This window comes from Camelus bactrianus, chromosome 6 (assembly GCF_048773025.1).
Source record: "Camelus bactrianus isolate YW-2024 breed Bactrian camel chromosome 6, ASM4877302v1, whole genome shotgun sequence".
NCBI classification, from domain to species: domain Eukaryota; kingdom Metazoa; phylum Chordata; class Mammalia; order Artiodactyla; family Camelidae; genus Camelus; species Camelus bactrianus.
In genome coordinates, this window is record NC_133544.1 from 11919583 (window position 1) to 11940147 (window position 20565).

The 20565-nt window shown below is 41.2% G+C and overlaps 1 protein-coding gene across 11 annotated transcripts in view; it reads right to left on the minus strand.

Annotated features, from left to right (window-relative positions):
- DGLUCY (D-glutamate cyclase) overlaps positions 1-20565 on the minus strand; it is a 119386-nt gene continuing 98821 nt past the window's right edge. For 5 of the 11 annotated variants that reach the window (XM_074365139.1, XM_010968694.3, XM_010968693.3 and 2 more), the window contains 3 exons: positions 19778-19897; positions 4139-4290; positions 1-274 (listed from right to left, as the gene is read on the minus strand). In XM_074365139.1, coding sequence (XP_074221240.1) covers positions 125-274; positions 4139-4290; positions 19778-19897 — 422 coding nt within the window. In that variant the 3' untranslated portion in view covers positions 1-124. The other 6 variants (XM_045505670.2, XM_074365144.1, XM_074365143.1 and 3 more) reach the window with 6 other exon arrangements.

Genomic DNA, 20565 nt, shown 5'->3' on the forward strand with positions numbered 1-20565 from the left:
CAGTGTGAAGCCAGGGTTTATTTGCAAGGCTATTGTGGAAGGAAGCTGGGGCCCTTGGGGCCCTCCTCCCTAGATCCAGGCGTGACCATCTGGTCCGCACCCCCCATGCCTCTAATGAGCATGGTCACCCGTGCACCGTGGTGACGTCCACCAGCTTCTGGATCATCTGGGCGTGAGTGTCGTGGAAGCGCAGCCCGTCCACCTCCATGCCCACGAGGCCTGAGACTCCACTCCGGACTCTGTGCCGCACCAGGATGCTCAACATTTTTTCTTCCTGGGGAAAAATGGGGGCAGAGATAGAAGTAGCAGAGGGGGAGGAAAAAGAAAGAAATACATACATTTCTAACTGGAAAAAGAGTGTTCGACTTGACATAGTCTCTTTTTTAAAAATAAGACTTTGGTTAAAAATACTAATGCCACTGGGAAACTCATAATGAAAAATAGCAGCGTCCTACATCCCTCATCAGCCCCCAGATCCACTCCCTAGAAGCTGTCACTTTGAACAGTTTGGGCTATTTCTTCATGTAACTGAATAGTAGCCTTTTTATGGAAAACTGCATTTTCCTAACAAACACTAAAGCTTCACTTCTGCAGGTGCTGCGTGGCTACTTCCGGCCAACCTAATCTTGCCCAGCTCTGCGTTATCTGCCTTTGTGCCACGGACGCCCCAGTTCCTCCTGAGACCCCACTGTTAGCCTCCGGTGGGGATGGGCCACGTCCTGCTGCAGTCATGGTCTAGATCTCCCCCAGCATGGTTGTGGGAGCATCTGGAGGGAGCAGGGCTACAGAAAATGCAGCCCCAACCTGGGCCCAGCAGGCAGAATGGTTTGGGATCAGTCAGATCGGACTTGGATCTCTGCTGGGTATTTTAAGCTCTCTGTGCCTCAGTGTCCTCATCTGTATAATGGGGCGGTTGGTGATAATAACAATGCTTCCTTAGAGAACTGATGTGAGGACTAAATGAGATAATGCAAATAAAGCACCTAGCATGGTGCTGGGCACACAATAGGTGCTCATGAAATCAGCTGGATTATTACTGGCAGGGCTGGGTTCCCAGGTCTTTAGCCCAGTGCTATCTTCCTTAAACTGACTTGATTTTTATTTTAAGTGATTTGAGTTGCCTCCTTCTATCTCCCTCTAAAAAGAAGTTCCCAAAGAACCAACTGTCTAAGCCACTAATGTGTCCGTCCCTGGTGTAATAGCTCAGGTCCCCCTGAGGAAGGTGAATCTTAGGCAAAGTCACAGGAGAGAAGATGGTGCCCAAGGGCAGAAGTAAAGCACACCCTCCTCCTCCTTTACAAACAAAGGAAGGGGACAGAGGAATCTAGGACAGGAGGGTTAGGAAAGACATGAGGAGGGCTCTCCTCCTCCTGCTCAGGCATTTGCTCACTCATTCCCTCACCCACTGGAGTTTTATTGAGCACCTGCTATGTGCCAGGCCCTGAACCAGGGATACAGTGGTGAATGTGACACAGTCCTCGTCCCTGGGGTCACATTCTAGATGAGCAATCAGGCAGGCACAGTCCTTGGTGATCAGAGCACAGAGCAGGAACACACAACTCCATTTATTGAAGTGGTTCAAAAAAGACTTTCTGGACGAGGCATGACTAAGACCATAGGTGACGAAAGAGTGAGAATGGGCCAAGCCAGGGGGTCTGGGGAGCACTCACTGAAAACTTCAAAACAATGGAGAAAGTGTTTGTAAATGTCACCCAAGATGTGTCTCTACTCTCCGCTGGCCTGAGAGCCTGCATTTCCATTCTTCTCTGGGGGACAAGGCGGGAGGGGGGCCCAGGAGGATTTCCAGGCAAGCTCTTTGTCTAGCAGCCCTTCCCAGGGGCTGCCCAGCCCCGAATGGCATTTTCCAACTTCTGTTTGGTATCTGTTCCCCCATTTCTCTTCTCCATTGGGTCACATCCTTTCTTTATGGGGCAATGCTTCTGGGATCTTAGGACCAGTTCCTCCCAGCACACTGCCTGCCCCATCATCCACATCCTTCTGGGTTCCAACGAGGGCCCTTGGGGTCCTCAGGGTGCATGAGATCAGTCAGCAGCTTAGGAACCGGCTGGCCCTCAGCCTGTAAGAGCCACAGGGAACAGTTGGGCCAATAGTGACTGCCTGCAAATTTCCAGGAGTCAGGGAATGACCACACCATCTTACAGGAGGCCCCACCAAGTGGAGGTGGTGGTGGCAGGGGAGGAGAACTGACCAGGGAGTGGCAGGAGGCAGAGTACCTGGGGGCTGCCTGAGACAGGAAGGGCAGGAGGGGAGGGACAGAAGACTGAAGCCAGCAGAGTGGGCAGGGCTTGGGGCCTAGTTCACTGTGCCTAGGGAAAGAGGCCCCAGGATGACTTCTGGGCTTCCAGGCTGAGTGTAGGGGTGGTCACTATTAATTCACGCTTGGAGCATAAGGGGCTGATATTCATGGGTAGGTGATGTTGCTGTTCAAAGCGCGGTGGGAGAAAGGGGCCTCCTGGGAAGCTGGAAGTCTTCTGTGTCGTGATCTTGATGGTGGCTGCACGGGTGTATACATACGTAAAAATTCACCCACTGTACAACTTCACTGTGTCAGTTATACCTCAGTTTAAACAAAGATAGAAAGAAAAGTGGAATGGGATGAAAGGGCTGGGAGAGAGTGGGAGCCAGGATGCGGTCAGAGACCATGTTGCTGCCTCTGCATCATCCATCCATCCATCCGTCCGTCCACCCATTATCCACTCATCCACCCAGCCAGCCAGCCAGCCAGCTAGCCCGCCCGCCATCAGGCTGTCCATCCACCCATCCACCATCCAAAGTTCCTTCTATAAGGTGTCTCCAATCAGTTCTTGGCTCCTAACAAGGTGTGGGGAATGCTCTCCAGCCATTTGCTTTGCCCTCAAGTAAAACCCCTGGGCACAGCCAAGGGCCAGAGTGGGCAGGGTGTGCCCTGGATGGTGGTGGCCACCTTCCTTGGGCTCCTCAGTATGGTGACCACTCCTGCCACAGTCGCAATCAGATCCCCTACGAACTGTCCCTGAATATAGAGGCCCTACTTGTAAACAACACATGGAGCAGAGATGAAGGACATTCCTCCACCCTCTAACCAGTCCAGCTTCACCAAAGCTCAGGCCACAGCTCTGCCCAGCATCCAGGGCCCCACGGAGTGACTGCAGAACTCCACTACGACGAACCTAGTTATGCCCTGCACACCACACTGCGTCATGTCCCTGCGCCTTTGCTTATGTGTGTCCTGCTGCCTGGAAGGTCCTTCTCACACTTCCTCTCCTCTTCCTTATATCCTACTTAGCCTCTGAGACCCAGTTCAGTGCCACCTCTTCTAGGCAGCCTTCCTTGAGCTCTCAGAATGAGCTAAGGACCTGTTTGCTGTGTCTCCACAGCAGTGTGGCATTTCCATCCTGGCTCCTAAATCACCTTTCAGGTGTTGTCTCCCCTGTGGATCCCGAGTTCCCTACCCCTCACTGTCTCCCACAGCAAGCCCGGGGTTGGCCCAGAGCCGGGGCTCAACAAACACGTTTTTACTTTTGCTTTAAAGATGTTCCCTTTTATTTTTTTTTATATAAGGATGGCACATGTATTTATGAGAGACTGGGTGGAACTGTGGAAGGAGAACTTCCACCCCCAGAGGGTAAGGGTTGGGGCTGCGTGAATTCGTTTGGCTGGGTTCAGTCTTTTGTGTCTGTGTGAATCAGGAATCATGTGTGAGGCAGCCCTCTGAGTGTTTTTTCCAGTTCAGATCCAGGAAGTGCAAAGAAAGCACAGAAGGCCCTCTGGGCCCCATCAGGGCAGAGCATTTTCCCTGAACATGCCACTGCAGCTGCCAGAGCCCTCCTTTCCTGTCCCTTCTGCACGGTGCCCTGGCATTGCCAGGAATCCAGAAACTTCTGAGCCACGTCAGGAAGACCCCAGACTACGGAGTCAGAGCCCAGACTCAGATCTCAGCAGCTGGTCTATGGGGAATGCCCAGAACTGCACACAGCCCTTCACAGCTGGCTCTGCAGCTGGAGGAGCCCACACAAAAGCCACCCAGTGGGTCCCCAATTCCTTGCTGGCCCCTGGCTTATGGCTTGAAATACCACGTCTACTCCTCATCTGGAGAAAAAAGTTGTGTCCATGAGAGTGGCCTGCTAGAGTATGTTACCTTAGCGACAGATGGGAGAGCCTGAGTCCAGCTCTGTGCCCCAGGTGCTCTGAAGGGCCCAACTGCCTTCCTCAGGTAACGGCTGTGGACCTCACATGAGTTCAGGATGTACAGCGCACAGGCCAAGGCATAACCTCCCCAGTTAGAAACGCCTAGAACAAAAAAAGATTCTGTCATAGAACTGGAAAGGTCATGCAGTTTGTCTGGGAGAAAGAAATTTTCCTCTATTCTTCTAGGTTCTTCTGGCTGGTCTGACAATTAAATTGACGTGAAACCAATTAAAATCAGGAGAAAATCAAACAGAAGTTTAATAACATGTATATATGGGAGAAATCCAGGAGAACCGAGAAACACCCGAATGGCTGAAGCCCTCACCTTAAATACCATCTTCAGCTAAAGAAAAGAGGATGTTGGGGGCACTGGTTTGGGACTTCAAAGGGGAGGATGGCAATTCACATGGAGCTGGAAAGGAAATGATTGGTCCATAACTGTATTCTGAGCCGTGCAGAGACAGTGGGACAGAGAGTGGACTCGGAGCTCTAGGTCTTGCCGAGCTGTCCCCAGCATACCTAGCACAGATTCTTTGCAGGGATCCCTGGTGGCAGGTGCTAGTATGGGAATAAGCCCTTTATCTAAATCCTTTAGGCAGCTAAGGGGGAGCTGAACAGAAAGACTTCGTGAGTCTTCTGTTTCTTAAAACTAATCAGCCTAGATTAATCCTCATGCCAAGGAGGCACATTTTGGGGTGGCAGATTTTGCTCCTTACATCCCCGCTTTTGAGACTTCTTAAAGAAGTCTCAGTCCAGAAGCTGACTTGGTGAATTGTCTCCTCTCATTAAACCAGTCTCTCAGTCCTCCTGACAATAGGTCAGTCCAGTTAATCCCATTTCAGGAGGTGCTGATACAGGTGGGCTCTCAAAGTTGGGCTTATGAGGTGCAAGCAATCAGGTATTTAATCTGAGGCATTTCTATGGGGACGAAAGAAAATAAAAGTTGGAGTAGATTATAAACCCAGGGTCTGAGTCCTGAGAACTGCCAGTTGAGAAGATTTCTAGATGTCAGGCTCAAAGCATCTTTTGCAGTTTGAAATGCCTTTGATGATGTCATCAGGTGTTCAGGTAAACTTTCTGAGTGGCTTAGACAGCAATGGGCATGAAGATTGTCTAAATGTGGGCTATGGCGGTGACCTCTCTCACGTTTATATCAAGTTTTTCAGCTTCAACTTGCAGGGCTTCAGGAAAAGGGCAACTTTGGTTCTCAGTGATTCCAAGTCAAAAGTCAGAAAAAAATTGGAAACATTTGTTTGGAAAGCTGTAGCCAAATATTTGAGGAAATCAGAAGAATTCAGGATCCAGTCCAGTTTACAGGTGGAAAAACAAGACTTCAAAGATGACTAACAGAGCCAGAATCTAATATCCGCAAGTACGTATTATAGTTTCTATAGAAAGACATTTTTTCTCTTTAAAATCAGTCTCATTTCTACTCAAGATAGCCAAACTAGGAACTAATTTCTTTGCAAGATAAGTTTAGTTTCATTAAACTTGACCTGATTATTTACGTAATAGTAATTGATGATACAGGCTCTTTTACATCTGCTTTGTTGGAACTATTTATAAGGGATCTCCAGATTGAACGTTAAATAGCCTCTCAAGGCCAGGAAACCCATGCCAAGAACTTGCCATCAGACTCACCTGTAATACCTATAGGTTTGAGTGAATTCCTCTCTTTTCGAGGCCCCCAAAATATCCTGAGGTTCCTATACTGCCAAGAATTGACCTTCCTTACTCACCTGGTAGGGCACTGAGAACCCTATAAACAGAGCACCAGGCTGTTTTTCTAAGGCTCTTTATGGTGCCATAAAGTCAACCTTAGTTCCTTAAACCTGTCTTGTCACAACTGAGTCTATGCATATTCTCAACTACGACATCCCAGTCAAAACATTGGTAATAAAACCAGTGTTTCTAATTGTGTCCTGTTACAAGTAAAACAGAATTTTAGTGAACTTATGTAAATAACTATTTTGTCATGAAAATAAGAATACTCTCTAAGAGCTTTGAAATTCTAGAGGGATTGGGTAGGGAGAACAAAGATAATTTTTCAATTCAAAAGATAATGTTTCAATTCTGCTTACAAAGGTATAATTTATCAAATTGCTGTTAACTGGCAATTAGCTTAAGAGGAAAGGTTTTCTTTTATCTGGAAAACAAAGATTAAAAAGCCAATAATATTTCAGACAAAAAGTCATAAAAATTAGAATTATAATTATCAGTTCATTCAGTCCCATGTAATTAATTCTTGTTGATCTTGACCTTTTGTTAGCAGTTTTATGAAGCCATCAGGCTTTTCCATTAGAGCTCTGTAATTTCTTACCCAGTTCAGTGGTCTGATCTGAAGGTTTTCAGAAACCTATATTCGTCAAAAAGTATTTCCTACGAACTTTCTTGAAGGTGAAGCATTTTTTAAAATCATCAGCGTAAAACAGTAACTTTATAAATGACAAAAGACTTAAAATAGCATGGTAAAAGATCTGATTATAATGCAGTTGACAAGGGAACCTGGTTATTTCTGTAACATACAACATTTTAAGATAATAACTAGAATTATGACTAATAACATTATGTCAGTACATATCTGAATTTTTAGGATTTTATATAATTTCTAGAATATTTATGTTGATAACATTTATTCATCCAGAATAACCTATGAAGGTCTATCATCATGTACTTGACAATGCTTCCCATGTAATTAAACATACCCAATGAGCCTAATTAGTTTAATACTTCTCTTTGAGATTTTTCAGGGGCCCTCTGAAAAATCCCAAAGTTAGTTAGCGGTCAAAATTACTGCATTTAGAATTTGATTTGGGGAAGTCTGTCAAAGATATCAAAAGGTTTAAAAACACTTGGTGAAATAGGATCATAGGTCACTGCGAAACCATACTTAGTTATCCATTTAATCAAAGTCACAAAGACTTCACAGGCAAATAACTGGTTTTTTTTTTTAACTACATAGTTCTTATAATACTGAAAAGACTCAGTTTAATTAATCAAAGACCTGATAAAAACAACATAAGAAATTATTCTGATAAAACATAAAACCCTTCTTTTTAGGCGGACTACTCAAAGGTAAAGAAAAATATTTTACAATTTCCTTATGAAGAACAGACTTTTTTCTTTTACAGAGAAGGAAGACAAGATTCTAATTTTGTACCAGCTTACTTTTAATATTAAGACTCATTCACTCAAATTTATTCTAATCTCAGCCAGTCCTGACCACACACAAAACTCTTTTCTTAGGGATAGGGTTAGGGTTAGAGTTCCTTTTCCATAAACCTTCCATAACTCCCTTTTTTAACATTCAGATTTTGTCCTATGCTTTCCCTTTTCTTTAAACCTCTTTTTAAGACAAAATTACTTTATTTTACCTTAACGAAATGCATTCCCATTCCTTATACCTTCTTAAAAACTTCCTCACATATGCAGATGTTTTCTTTATTAATTTTAGTAGTTCTATAATATGTTCATTAGAATTCTTAACCCTAGAAAACCTTAATTTCTACTGAAAACTAAGAAGAAAACAATTGTGAACTGTTTGTTATGCCAGCATTTAAAAAATACATTTCATAATGTATATTTTACATGTATTATGTATTAACAGAAGTAATACTTTTCTAGCAACATACATTTCCTAACAGCATAATTATTTCTTTTTCTCAATGTGGTATAAGACACATTTCTAATAGATCCAAACATCTTTAGTTTTTTTTGTAACAAGAAGACAAAAAGGAGGTAAACTTAGACTTGCTTAGTAATTTCAATATCTTATTTTATTTGGAAATGATCTAGACATTCAACGAATTCCCATCACTTAACTTAGCAAAACTCTATAAAGTTTTAAGTTACCAAAAGAACTTGGAACTTTGGAAGCTATTTCTAAGTCTTATCCTATTTACATTTCTCTAAATCATTTGTTCCAGACACGTTTAAAGTGCCCATGAAAACTTCAGGAGATGTTACACACAGTCAGCCACCATCCCAGGCTGTTTTTCTTGCTGACAAACCTTGTAACGGAGATAATATGAATCTATGTGACTAGTAAACCCAAGTAGAGTAAAAGTTTTATATTTAATGCTGATAATTCTAAAGACATGTCTATTCTCACTAAAGCACTAACTTTAAATTTGTTTCTGTATACTGAAAGTTAATCATAGATCATGTGAACTTGAAAAAAGATTTGAGTTAGTCTGTTATATTTAGAAATAATTCAACTCATAAGTGTTTACTTTTAAGCCAATGAAAGAGAGCTCTTTTACAAATTTTGGCAATACCATCAGACGGTAGGAAAATACCCTGTCTATAACATACATACATAGACATACAGGCAGACACAACCAGGGGCCTTAGAGCTTTCATTTTAAAACTTTTGTCATGAATCAGGCATAATATAAAACTCACTAGTTTATAAATAACAACTGGATTAAGTTAAATTTATCCACTCAGATGGTGAAGGCTTTTTACTCTTTGTGGAAAAGACCTTTAAGAGTTGTATATGCCCTTGACAAATAATCTTAGTAAGGATGCTGTGAATTAGATTTTGGGTGAGAGAGCCTTTCCAGTAGTTTGTACTTTTGAAAAGACCTCTTTCTCTTTTTTTTTTTTTCTAAGTTCTCCTGATTGAGTTAATGGGGCTCAGTCTCTGGTAACTGCAGGCGATGCTTACATTTCTGATTTTGCAGAGACTTGCAGGAAAAAAGACAGTTGCTTTCAGTTCCCCAAAGAACTGGGCTACTACCTAACTCATATCAAAAGGCCGATCTGCCCATCCAATTGCATTTTCTTTAATTCACTTCTTTATATCAGGGAGAAGATTTCCAATTAAAATGGAAATCAAAAGACTTCTGTGTTCTAGAACTTCAGAGTTCACTGTATCATGCCTTCAAAAAGTCTGTGCAAGGCATTCAAGAAAGGCTCTCTTTATGAGTGCTCAAGTCAACCCCAGACCAATTCACACAAGGGGCAAAAAGCCTCCACTATTGTTGCTACCAGGTCCCAGTATTAGCCCCCAGTTTCCATCTCACATTGTGTGGGCTCAGGCCACCCTGTTGGCTCTCATGCATATTTAACTACATTGCCCAAAGGGTGGATTTATATGCCCCGTCTTACAATACGAGGCAGTGGAAACATTCCCCAGTGAAACACAACATCTACCCTCACAATACAATCAGGCAAAAGAGACATCACCACCTCTCATAAAGTCCATTCAAGTATACCAATTTTTTAAATAAGCTTCCACCTCAATCTCATCAACTTGTATACCTTTAATCATAGCCTCCATTAGGACCCCATCAACAAGTCTCAGTCTTCCAATACTGGGTGGGAGGATTCCCAACCAGACAGAGCATCCATTCCCATAAAACACTCATGCAGCATCGTATAACTTCTTCATTTATCATCCGCTCAAACAGTCCGTCATAATCTTACCAACCCTTGTACTTTTCACTTTCCTCAATCTCTGTGGCCCGAGTCAGGGTTCCACCAATGGATTTTGGTACAACTTGTGAGGTTCCTGCATCATGGAGTCCCAGAAACTTCTCTCCACCCCCTAGCCATTTACTCACTCTTGTGTAAAAGGCTCTGGGTCCGCAGTGAGGGGTTAAGCCAAAGGACCCAGGCCCATTTGTCAATCTTTAACTTGATTAATTGATCTAATTGTTGCCTCAAGTGATTGTTGGTCAAATTTCTTATTGTAATTTTTGCCTTCCAGTTTTAAAAATTTCTCCAAACTGGAGTAAATAAAGGAGACTTGTTTGGGGCCCTTTAAGTTTGGGGGACCAAAGGGGGTCCCTTTGGCCTGCCCAGTCTCATGTAGTGCTGTATGAAAAAATCTGTTTTAATCCCATCAATGTCCATTGTATTTATCCCATTTCTTAATAACCATCTGAAGATTTCCATCCTGCTGCACAAGTCCTGTGAGTCTTCCCCTTCTGAGTCCTCTTTATTCCGCAACTTTCAATATTTGCTTTATTTACCTTCTTAATAACCCTTTAAAAATGTCTACCTTTTGGGGAAGAATACCCTCACTTTCCCCTGGTTTCCTCCCATTCTTTTCTTAATTAACCTAAGGTTTTTATTAGCATCTGCACCACCCACAAGGGAAGCTTAGACACCAAATTAGACAGGGCTTCCCAAATCCTTGGTTTTTTTTGGGGGGGGAGGCAGGTTGTTGTTGTTCTTGTTGCTTAATTAAGGGAGTTCTTAAGGTTAGCCTTTGTTTGTTTGTTTTTTTCCACCTTTTAATCTGGTCTTTCCACAGGTATCCATAAAACAGCTGTTTACAATGAGAGCTCTCTAAAAAATTTACCAATTTAGAAGTTTTTCTGATTCAAAGGATCCATCAACTGGCCACTGATGAGCAGCATCTTAGCAGCAACTCAAACCAGTGAGACTTTTTATGCTTTAACTATGGATGAAAGAGGCATCCCACAAGAATGTACAGGATCTCACAAGATCCAGAAATTTCACTCGCCAAAATAGTCTAAGAAAGCAGAGAACTTTGTTAGACCACTAACAAAGCAACAAAGGTTGAGATGACAAAGGCCCCTTATGACGAACTCCCCTGAGAGCTGGCGTGGCCAGACAAAGAGATGCCGGTCACAAGCTCTGGCTGTTACCTGGCTACAGCTGCCTGGAATCCCAGCCTGCCTGCCTAGCTGCAGAATGCACACTGGTCAGCAAACCAAGCTCTTCAGGACGTATAAGATAGACGGAAAAACCATGTCTGTTTTTTTTTTTTTCTTATATGCACATTAACAGCTTTTTGGAGCTAAACTAATACCTAAGAGGGATGTACTGTGGGGCTGAGGATTGTGTGGTATTTTACAGTGTACCCTGTGTGGCACGGAAATATTCTTGAGGTTGGTAAGTGACCTAGTGTTTATTTAACCCATTAAACAACTAACTTATCCTTTCATGGGTGCCTTCTTGAGGTGGTGAGAGCCCTGATGGCCCTTAAATGTTCAAGCTGTACCGACCAGTGGTGCAGCTATGACTGCCAAGATATCCTTTAGCAATAGCTCTTATCTTGTACATATTAACTCACAGTGAAGTTTGTCTAAATAGACGCCAGTCTAGTGAGACTTGCAAACTCACCAGTCTGTGGGGCCAGCATGGACAACAGGCTTATAGGGCCGATGCCTGCATCCTACCTATGGAATTTCCTTCTTATGGCAAACAACACAATAGACAGAGATAAAGAAAAATAATAACCATCTTTGGGAGGAAAAGGATCAACAAATCGAGTACTCTGCCCATTTTCAAACCAAGAATCGCTGGGTCCAAGGAACTAGCTCCACAAATATTTTCTCCTGCTAATTTAATTTTAGAAAAGAGATAAAGGGCTTTTACCACTCTCGCTTCCAATAGACCCTGCAAGCAGAGATCTGGGAGACTGAGAGGTAAGAACTCTTACCATCTGCCGGCTTTTGTCAGTTCTCCCAGGATCTCTTAGCTGTGGCAAATTTGGGGTAAGTAGCGTCCAGCCAGTCAGGTTGAATCCTGCTGACTATGCCAACTGTCAGGGAGGAAGGAATTTTCCTCTATCTTTCTAGGTTCTTCAGGCTGGTATAAGAAGTGAGTTGACTTGAGACAAATTAACAGGAGAAAACAAAACGGAAGTGTAATAACATGTATACATGGGAGAGACACAAGAGAACTGAAAAACTCACCCAAATGGCTGAAGTCTTCACCTTAAGTGCCATCTTCAGCTAAAGAAAAGAGGATGTTGGGGTGTTGGTTTGAGACTTCAAAGGGGAGGAAGGCAATTCACGTGGAGATGGAAAGGAAATGTTTGGTAAATAAATGTTTGCTGCGCTGTGCAGAGACAAAGAGACAGAGAGTGGACTCTGATCTCCAGGCCCAACACCTGGCCCATATTCTTAGCAGTTATCTCTGGTAGTAGCTCTATTCGGGGAATAGGCCCTTTGTTGAAATTCTTTAGGCAGTTAAGGGGGAGCAGAAAAGAAAGACTTCCTGAGTCTTCTGTTTCTTAAAAATAATCAGCCTAAATAAATCCTCATGCCAAGGAGACACATTTTGGCGTTGTAAATTTTGCTCCCTGACAGGTTCATCACCCTGCCTCTAAGCAGCATAACTCATCTCAAAGAATAGTCTGAAGACCAACGGCACCTGTACTACCTAGAAACTTGTTAGAAACGCAAATTCTTGGGCCACAGCTTAGATTTACTTAATCCAAACTCAGCAGGGGAGTGAAGGAGCAAACTGAGTTTAAATTATGCCCTCCAGGTGATTCTGATGCAAATTAAGTTTGAGAACCATTGTTCTAAACCATCCGGATTATGTACTGTTAATGACTTTCAGAGAAAAAAAATTAGGAAATAACCCTAGGAAGCCATTCCCGAACCTCCTTTATGGCTAAACCTGACTCACTCCTGCTGCACGGACGCCTATCCTCAGAGGGACAGGTAACAGCTCCATCATGCTGTGTTGCATCACCTCTTTATGTGCTTGAAGATCATGTCTTAGTCAGAAGCCAAAAGTGGGTATATATTGAGTATGAGAATTGGAAACCAACATGCAAAATGAAAATGCTGATTGTGTTATGGTGAAACAGATGGTACTTTTGCCCTCTGTCACCCTTCACTATCTGCCTTTTCTCTCTGGGGGCCTCTACCTGCTGCTAAAATCACCACATCAGTGGTAGAGATATAGAATGTTGAACTTCTTTTCGTATCCTTACTTGCCATCTGTATATTTTCTTTGGTGAGATGTCTGTTCAGGACTTTTGCCCATTTTTAAATTGGGCTGTTTATTTTCTTACTGTTGAGTTTTAAGAGTTCTTTGTATATTTTGGATAATAGTCTTTTATTAAGTATGCCTTCTGTTAATGTTTTCTTCCACTCTGTGGCTTGTCTTTTCACTCTCCTGACATTGTCTTTTGCCAAGCAGAAATTTTAAATTTTTTTCTTTCCAATTTTATTGAGATATAATTGAATACAGCATTGTATAAGTTTAAGGTGTAAAGTATAACGATTTGACTTACATACGTCATGAAATGATTACCACAATCAGTTTATTGAACATTGATCATCTCATATAGATACAAAATTAAAGAAATAGAAAAAATTTTTTTCCTTGTTATGGGAACTCTTAGGATTTACTCTCTTAACAACTTGCATATATAATATAGGACAGTGTTAATTATATTAATCATGTTGTATGTTACCCCTGTTTATCTTATAACTGGGAGTTTGTACCTTTCGACCACCTTTATCCAATTACCCCTACCCCTACCCTCTGCCTCTGGTAACCACAAATCTGATCTCTTTTTCTATCAGTTTGGTTGTTTATTTTTGAAATATAATTGACCTACAACACTATGCTACTTCCTGTTACACAACATAAGGATTATGTATTTCTATACATTTCAAAATGACCACCACAATAATCTAGTTAATATCTGTCACCATACAAAGATATTATATAATTATTAACTATATTCCCCTCACTGTACATTTCCTACCTGTGACTCATTTATTTTGTAACTGGAAGCTTGTATTTCTTAATCTTTGCCAACTATTTCATTCCTCCACAACCCTTTGGCAACCACTTGTTTGTTCTCTGTATCTGTAATTCTGTTTCTGTTTAGTTATGTTTGTTCATTTGTTTTATTTTTTAGATTCCACATATAAGTGAAATCATACAGTATTTGTCCTCTGTCTGACTTATTTCACTTAGCATAATACCTTCTAGGTCCATCCATGTTGTTGCAAACGGAAAGATTTCATTCTTTTTTATGGCTGAGTAATATTCCATTATATATATATGGCATATCTTCTTTATCCATTCATCTGTCGATGGGCACTTAGGTTGCTTCCATATCTTGGTTATTGAAAATAATGCTGCAATGAACAGGGGGGTGCATATATCTTTTTGAATTAGTGTTTTTATTTCCTTTGGATAAATATCCAGTAGTGGACTTGCTGGATTATATGGTAGGTCTAGCTTTAATTTTTTGAGGAATCTCCATACTGTTTTCATAGTGACTACACCAATTTACATTCCCACCAACAGTGCATGAGGGTTCCCTTTTCCCCACATCCTTGCCAACACTTGTTATTTGTTGTCTTTTTGAGAGTAGCCATTCTGACAGGTGTGAGGTGATACCTCATTGTGGTTTTGATTTGCATTTCCCTGATGATTAGTGATGTTGAACATCTTTTCATGTGCCTGTTAGCCATCTGTATGTCTTCTTTGGAAAAAAAAGTCTAATCAGATCCTCTGCCCATTTTTTAATCATGTTGTTTTTTGATGTTGAGTTATATGAGTCCTTTGTATATTTTGGATATTAACCCCTTATCAAATATATCATTTACAAATATCTTCTCCCATTCAGTGGGTGGCTTTTCTTTTGTTGATAGTTTTCTTTGCTGTGCAACAACTTTTTAGTTTGATGTAGTCCCATTTGTTTATTTTTGCTTTTGTTTTCCTTCCCTGAGGAGACAGATACAAAAAAATATTGCTAAAACCAATGTCAAAGAATGTACTGGCTATGTTTACTTCTAGAAGTTTCATAAGTTTCAGGTCTTACATTTAAGTCTTTAATACATTTTGATTAGTATATGGTATGAGAAAGTAGTCCAGTTTGATTCCTTTGCCTGTAGCTGTCTAGTTTGCTCAGTGCCATTTATTGAAGAGACTGTCTTTTCCACATTGTGTATTCTTGCCTCCTTTGTCATGGATTAATTGACCATAAAAGTATGAGTTCATTTCTGGGCTCTCTATTCTGTTCCATTGGTCTATGAGTTTTTTTGTGCCAATACCATGCTGTTTGGATTATTGTAGCTTCATAGTATAATTTGGAAGTCTCTCCAAGATCAGCAAGTGAGTCTGACCCAGGCTTCCTTCAAATTACTGCTTCTACCCTGGGTCTCAGAGTATGTGGTATTTTGTGTGTGCCCTTTAAGAGCAGAATCTCTGTTTCCTACAGCCCTCTGGTTCTCCTGAAAGTAAGCCCCATTGGCCTTCAAAGCTAAACATTCTGGGGGTCTTCCCAGTGCAGGACCCCAGGCTGGGGAGCCCAATGTGGGGCTCAGACTCCTCAATCCTTGAGAAGAACCTCCGCAATTATAGTGATCCTCCTTTGTGGGCTGCCTACTTGGGTATAGGTCTTGACTATACCACATCTTTGCCCCTCAATGCATCTGGTTGTGGTTCTTTCTTTATATCATTAGTTGTAAAAGAGCTTTTCTGCTAGTCTCCGGGTCATTCTCATTGATGGTTGCTCTGTAAATAGTTGTAATTTTGGTGGGCTTGTGGGAGAAGGTGAAGTCAGGGTCTTCCTAATCTGCCATCTTGGCCACTCTCCAAAAGTTTTTAATTTTTATGAAGTCCAGCTTATTGATTCTTTCTTTCATGGATCATGCCTTGGTGTTGCATCTAAAAAGGCATCACCATACACAATGTCTAGGTTTTCTCCTATGTTATTTTCTAGTGGTTTTACAGTGTCACATTTTACATTTAGTTCTGTGATCCACTTTGAGTTAACTTTTTGAAAGGTATAAGGACCCTGTGGTGTTTTTTTTTTTTTTTTCGCATGTGGCTGTCCAGTTGTTCCAGTACTATTTGTTGAAAAGACTGCCTTTGCTCCATTGTATTACCTTTGCTCCTTTGTTAAAGATCATTTGACTATATTTATATGGATCTATTTCTGGGTACTCTATTCTGTTCAGTTGATTATTTGTCTATTCTCTTGCCAGTATGACACTCATGATTGCCGTAGCTTTATAGTAAGCCTTGAAGCCAGGTAGTGTCAGTCCTCCAACTTTGTTTTTCTCCTTCAAAATCATGTTGCTTATTATGGGTCTTATGCTTCTCCACATAAACTTTAGAATCATTTTGTCGCTACCCACAAAATAACTTGCTGGGATTTTGATTGAGGTTGCATTGAATCCACAGATTAAGTTGAGAAGAACAGACATCTTCACAATATTGAGTCTTCCAACCTATGAACATGGACTATCTATTTTTTTGATATTGTTTATCAGAGTTCTAGAGTTTTCTTCATATTACACATTTTTTTAGACTTATACCTAAGTATTTCATTTTTTATCAAATTATGGACACAGAGTTGTTCATAGTTTCCCTTTAATATTTTTATAATTTCCATGGCAGCTGTAGTGATATGCCCTTAACTATCTTTAGTAATTTGTGTCTTCTCTCTTTTCTTAGCTAGCATGCCTAGATCCTTATCAATTTTATTAATCTTTTCAAAGAACTAGCTCTTGGTTTTGTTATTTTTCTCTATTGATTTCTTGTTTTCAATTTCATTGATTTCTGTTCTAATTGATACTATCTTTTCCCTCTTTGGATGTATTTGTCTCTTCTTTGCCTGGTTTCCTAAGGTGAAAGCTTAGATGATTGATTTTAGGTCTTTCTTCTTTTCTAATATATACATTCAATGCAATAAAGTTTCCTGCTTTTGCTGCATCCCACAATTTTTGGTAAGTTGTATTTTCACCTAGTTCAAAACATTTTAAAATTTGTCTTCAGATTTCCTCTTTGACTCATGTTATTTAGAAAACTCATGTTGTTTGATCTCCCAGTACTTTGGGAAATTTCCAGCTATTTTTCTGTTATTGATTTCTAGTTTGATTCCATCGTGATCTGAGAGCAGACATGTTATGGTTTCTATTCTATTAAACTTGTTAAGGTGGTTTTTATGATTCTGCATGTATTCCGTCTTGGTGAATTTTCCATGTGAGCTTGAGAAGAATGCATAAGCTATTGCTGTTGGATGGAGGAGGACATAGGCTGTCCGTTATAGACAGTTGATTGATGGTGTTGTTGAGTTCAACTATGCCCTTACTGATTTTCTGCCTGCTGGATTTGTCCATTTCTGATAGAGGTGTATTAAAGTCTCCAACTATAATAGTGGATTCATCTATTCTAACTTGCAGTTCTATCAGTTTTTGTCTTACATATTTTGACATTCTTGTTGTTAGGAGTATGCACATTAAGAATTATTATGTCTTCTTAGAGTATTGATCCCTTTATAATTATTTAATGCTCCCTTTAACCCTGGTAACTTTCTTTGTCCTTAAGTCTACTCTGTCTGAAATTAATATAGCTACTCCTACTTTCTTTTGATTAGTATTAATAAGGTATATCTTTTTCTACCCCTTTACTGTTAATCTATACGTATCTTTATATTTAAAGTAGGTTTCTTTAGACAACTGTAGTGGCTTGTTTTTGATCCACTTTGACAATCTCTGTCTTTTAATTGGAGTATTTAGACCATTGACGTTAAAGGTGATTATTGATATGATTGGTTACTATCTGCCATATTTGTTACTGTTTTATATTTGTGCCTTTATTCTTTTTCCTATTTTGTCTTTCATACTTTTTCTGACTTTTGTAGTTTTAGTTGAACACTTTATATGATGCTATTTTCTCTCCTTTCTTAGTATATCAATACCTCTTTTTAGAAAAACTTTTAGTGTTTGCCCTAGAGTTTGCAATATACATTTACAACGAATCTAAGTCCACTTTCAAATAACCATTTCACAGGTAGCTCAAGCATGTTATAATAACAAAATATTCCTAATTCCCCCCTCCCATCTCTTGTATCATTGCTGTCATTCATTTCACATACATATGTGCATATATACACATAAACATATATTTATTGATGATATTATCACCACTATTATTTTGAATAAACTATTATCAGTTAGATCAAGTAAGAATAAGAAAAATAAAAGTTTTAATTTTACCTTTATTTTATTCATTCTCCAATGCTCTTCCTTTCTTGTGTAGATCTGATATACTTTTCCTTCTCTGTATAGAATTTCTGTTAACATTTCCTGCAAGACAGTTATACTAGCAATAAATTCCCCTAATTTTTGTTTGAGAAATTTTTGATTTCTCCTTCACTTATGATGAAAAATTTTCCAGGATATAGAATTTTAGGTTGGTAGTTTTTCTCCATCAACACTATATATAATATTTCACTCCATTCTCTTCTTGCTTGGGTGGTTTCTGAGGAGAAACTAGATGTAATTCTTATGTTTGCTCCTCTTTTGGTAAAGTGTTTTTTCCCTTTAGCTTCTTTACAGATTTTCTCTTTATTGTTTATTTTCAGAAGTTCTAACATATATCTAGGTGTAGATTTTTGGCATTTATCCTGCTTTGTGTTCTCTGAGCTTCCTGAATATATGCTTTGGTGTCTGATATCAATCTGGGGGAAAATTCTCAGTCATTATTGCTTCAAATATTGCTTCTGTACCCTGTTCTCTTTTTCCTCCTTCTGGTATTCCCGTTACATGTACGTTACACCTTTGTAGTTGTCCCGCAATTCTTGGATATACTTTTCTGTTTCTTTCTGTCTTTTTTCTCTTATCTTTTTAGTTTTGGAAGTTCCTACTATCATATCATCAAGGTCAGAGATTATTTTCTCATGTGTGTCCAGTCTATGCACGGGCATGTCAAAAGCATTCTCTATTCTGTTAAATTGTTTTTCATCTCTAGCATTTCTTTTTGATTCTTTATTAGAATCTCCATTTGTCTGCTTACCTTATCCACCTGTTGTTGCATGTTGTCTCCTTTTGGGTATGTCCCTTCCCCTAGGTAAGTTAGGCTCTGATAAAACCCCGGCAGGCTAGGCTCTGATAAAATTGTTTCTTCTGAGGGCAGGCCTTGTTCAGAAGAACAGAGTGCTCTGGTGTATTTCAAAATGGTTCCATTTCCCCTCCCCTCCCCTACCTAAAGCATGAGGGGATTTTCTCTGATATTCATTGTGTGGACCTGGTAGAGCTCCTCGAGGTAAAGCTCATAGAAGCATGGGAGCTCCTAGGACTGGTCTCCATATTCCCCCATCTTGGCTACCAGGAGCTTTTGACTCAGACTTGTCCATAGGAAACGTCCAGCAATTTGCTAATTATGGTTCAGATCTTCTTATCCAGGTGCTGGTTCCCTCAGACATCTCTGCTCATCTCTGGGCTTTTTCTGATAATGAAATGGGAGAGGGCCTCTCAGGTATCTGTCGAAATTCCTGAAACTTGTGGTGCAGTCCAGGAAGGAAGGGTGGGGCCTGGAAGGACCTGGACGCAGGAAAGTTTGCAGCTGCAGGGAAGGGCAGGGCAGCTTGGGGCAGGGGTTAGTGAAAGGAGAGTGGGAAGTCTCTTGCATCCTCCAAACATTTGCCAGATTGTTCTCTTCCTTTCCACCACACAGGAGGCAAAAGCAGAGGTGACTCCTCTCCAGAGAGGCTTTCCCTAACCGCTTTTGTAAAGTGGCCTGCCTACTGCTCTCTCTCACCCTTGTGTGGCTCTTACCGCTGTTCAGCACCATCTGATGTATGTATTTGTTGAGACTCATTGTCCAACACTAGAGCAAGAGCTTTGTGGAGCAGGGCCCTTGCTACTGCAGCCTCAGTGCACAGAGCAATGCCTGGCACATAGTAAATGTTTGTTGAATGACTGAATGAGAAAGTTTGTCCCCTTCTTGCCCTGGTGCCCTTTACACTCTGCTCGTGAAGCAGATGAGTTTTTGGCTGCACAGGCTCTAAGCCAGGTCCCTGCCCCTGGGCAGCCTTGCCTGACTGGCTGGCCATCCATGCACTCACCAGCGATAACAGCAAAGTCAGCCTCCACGTCACAGGCAATGACGTCCCCATTTCGTATGTGGCGCTTCACGGCCTCCTTGACTTTGCCCATCCCAAGCTCATTGCCTCCATCACCAACCCCTGGAGGGAAGGGGAACTGAGTCAGTGTATAGGATCAGTCAAGATGGGGGGTGGTCGTGGGGCAGGAAGGCCCCTTCACTTATGCCATAGGGTGGAGGAGGGGGTTGACTCTGGATACATTTTCAGACAACCAGGAGATGATGTACTTCTTCAGGTATTCTAGAAACTTCTCTAGCTAAAAATGAGTCAAAGCTTGGAACTCACCAGCGTGTGGCCATGTCCCCTAGTGGGCCATCTCTCTAGTCACAGATAGAGTGCCCTCTATGCTGAAGGTGCCAGGTTCACAGGAGATGGTGACTCTCAGGACTGCCTCTTTTTCTGAGTGGCTTCTGCTTAGGGAAGGGCCACAGCCCCTGAGCCCCATTAATGTGACCAGACAGCATTCCACTGGCAGAAGGCAACTGGTACAGGTTGTTCAAGTCAATTCTGTAATTTACTGTACAGGCTTCCGTTTAAAGAACGTAAAGTGTTTGTGTGCCAGTTAATTTTAATCCACACCAGATGGACACCTGGTTAACATGTAAAGCAGCCTAACCAGGATTACACACCCGGGGGGTGGCCGGGTGGTATCTGAAAGAGACCTCAGCCTAAAGGCCAGTCTGATAGGCACCAGAAGGTTGTTAGTTAGCATAATGAATGCTAGAATAAATATGTTAGAATAAATAAAT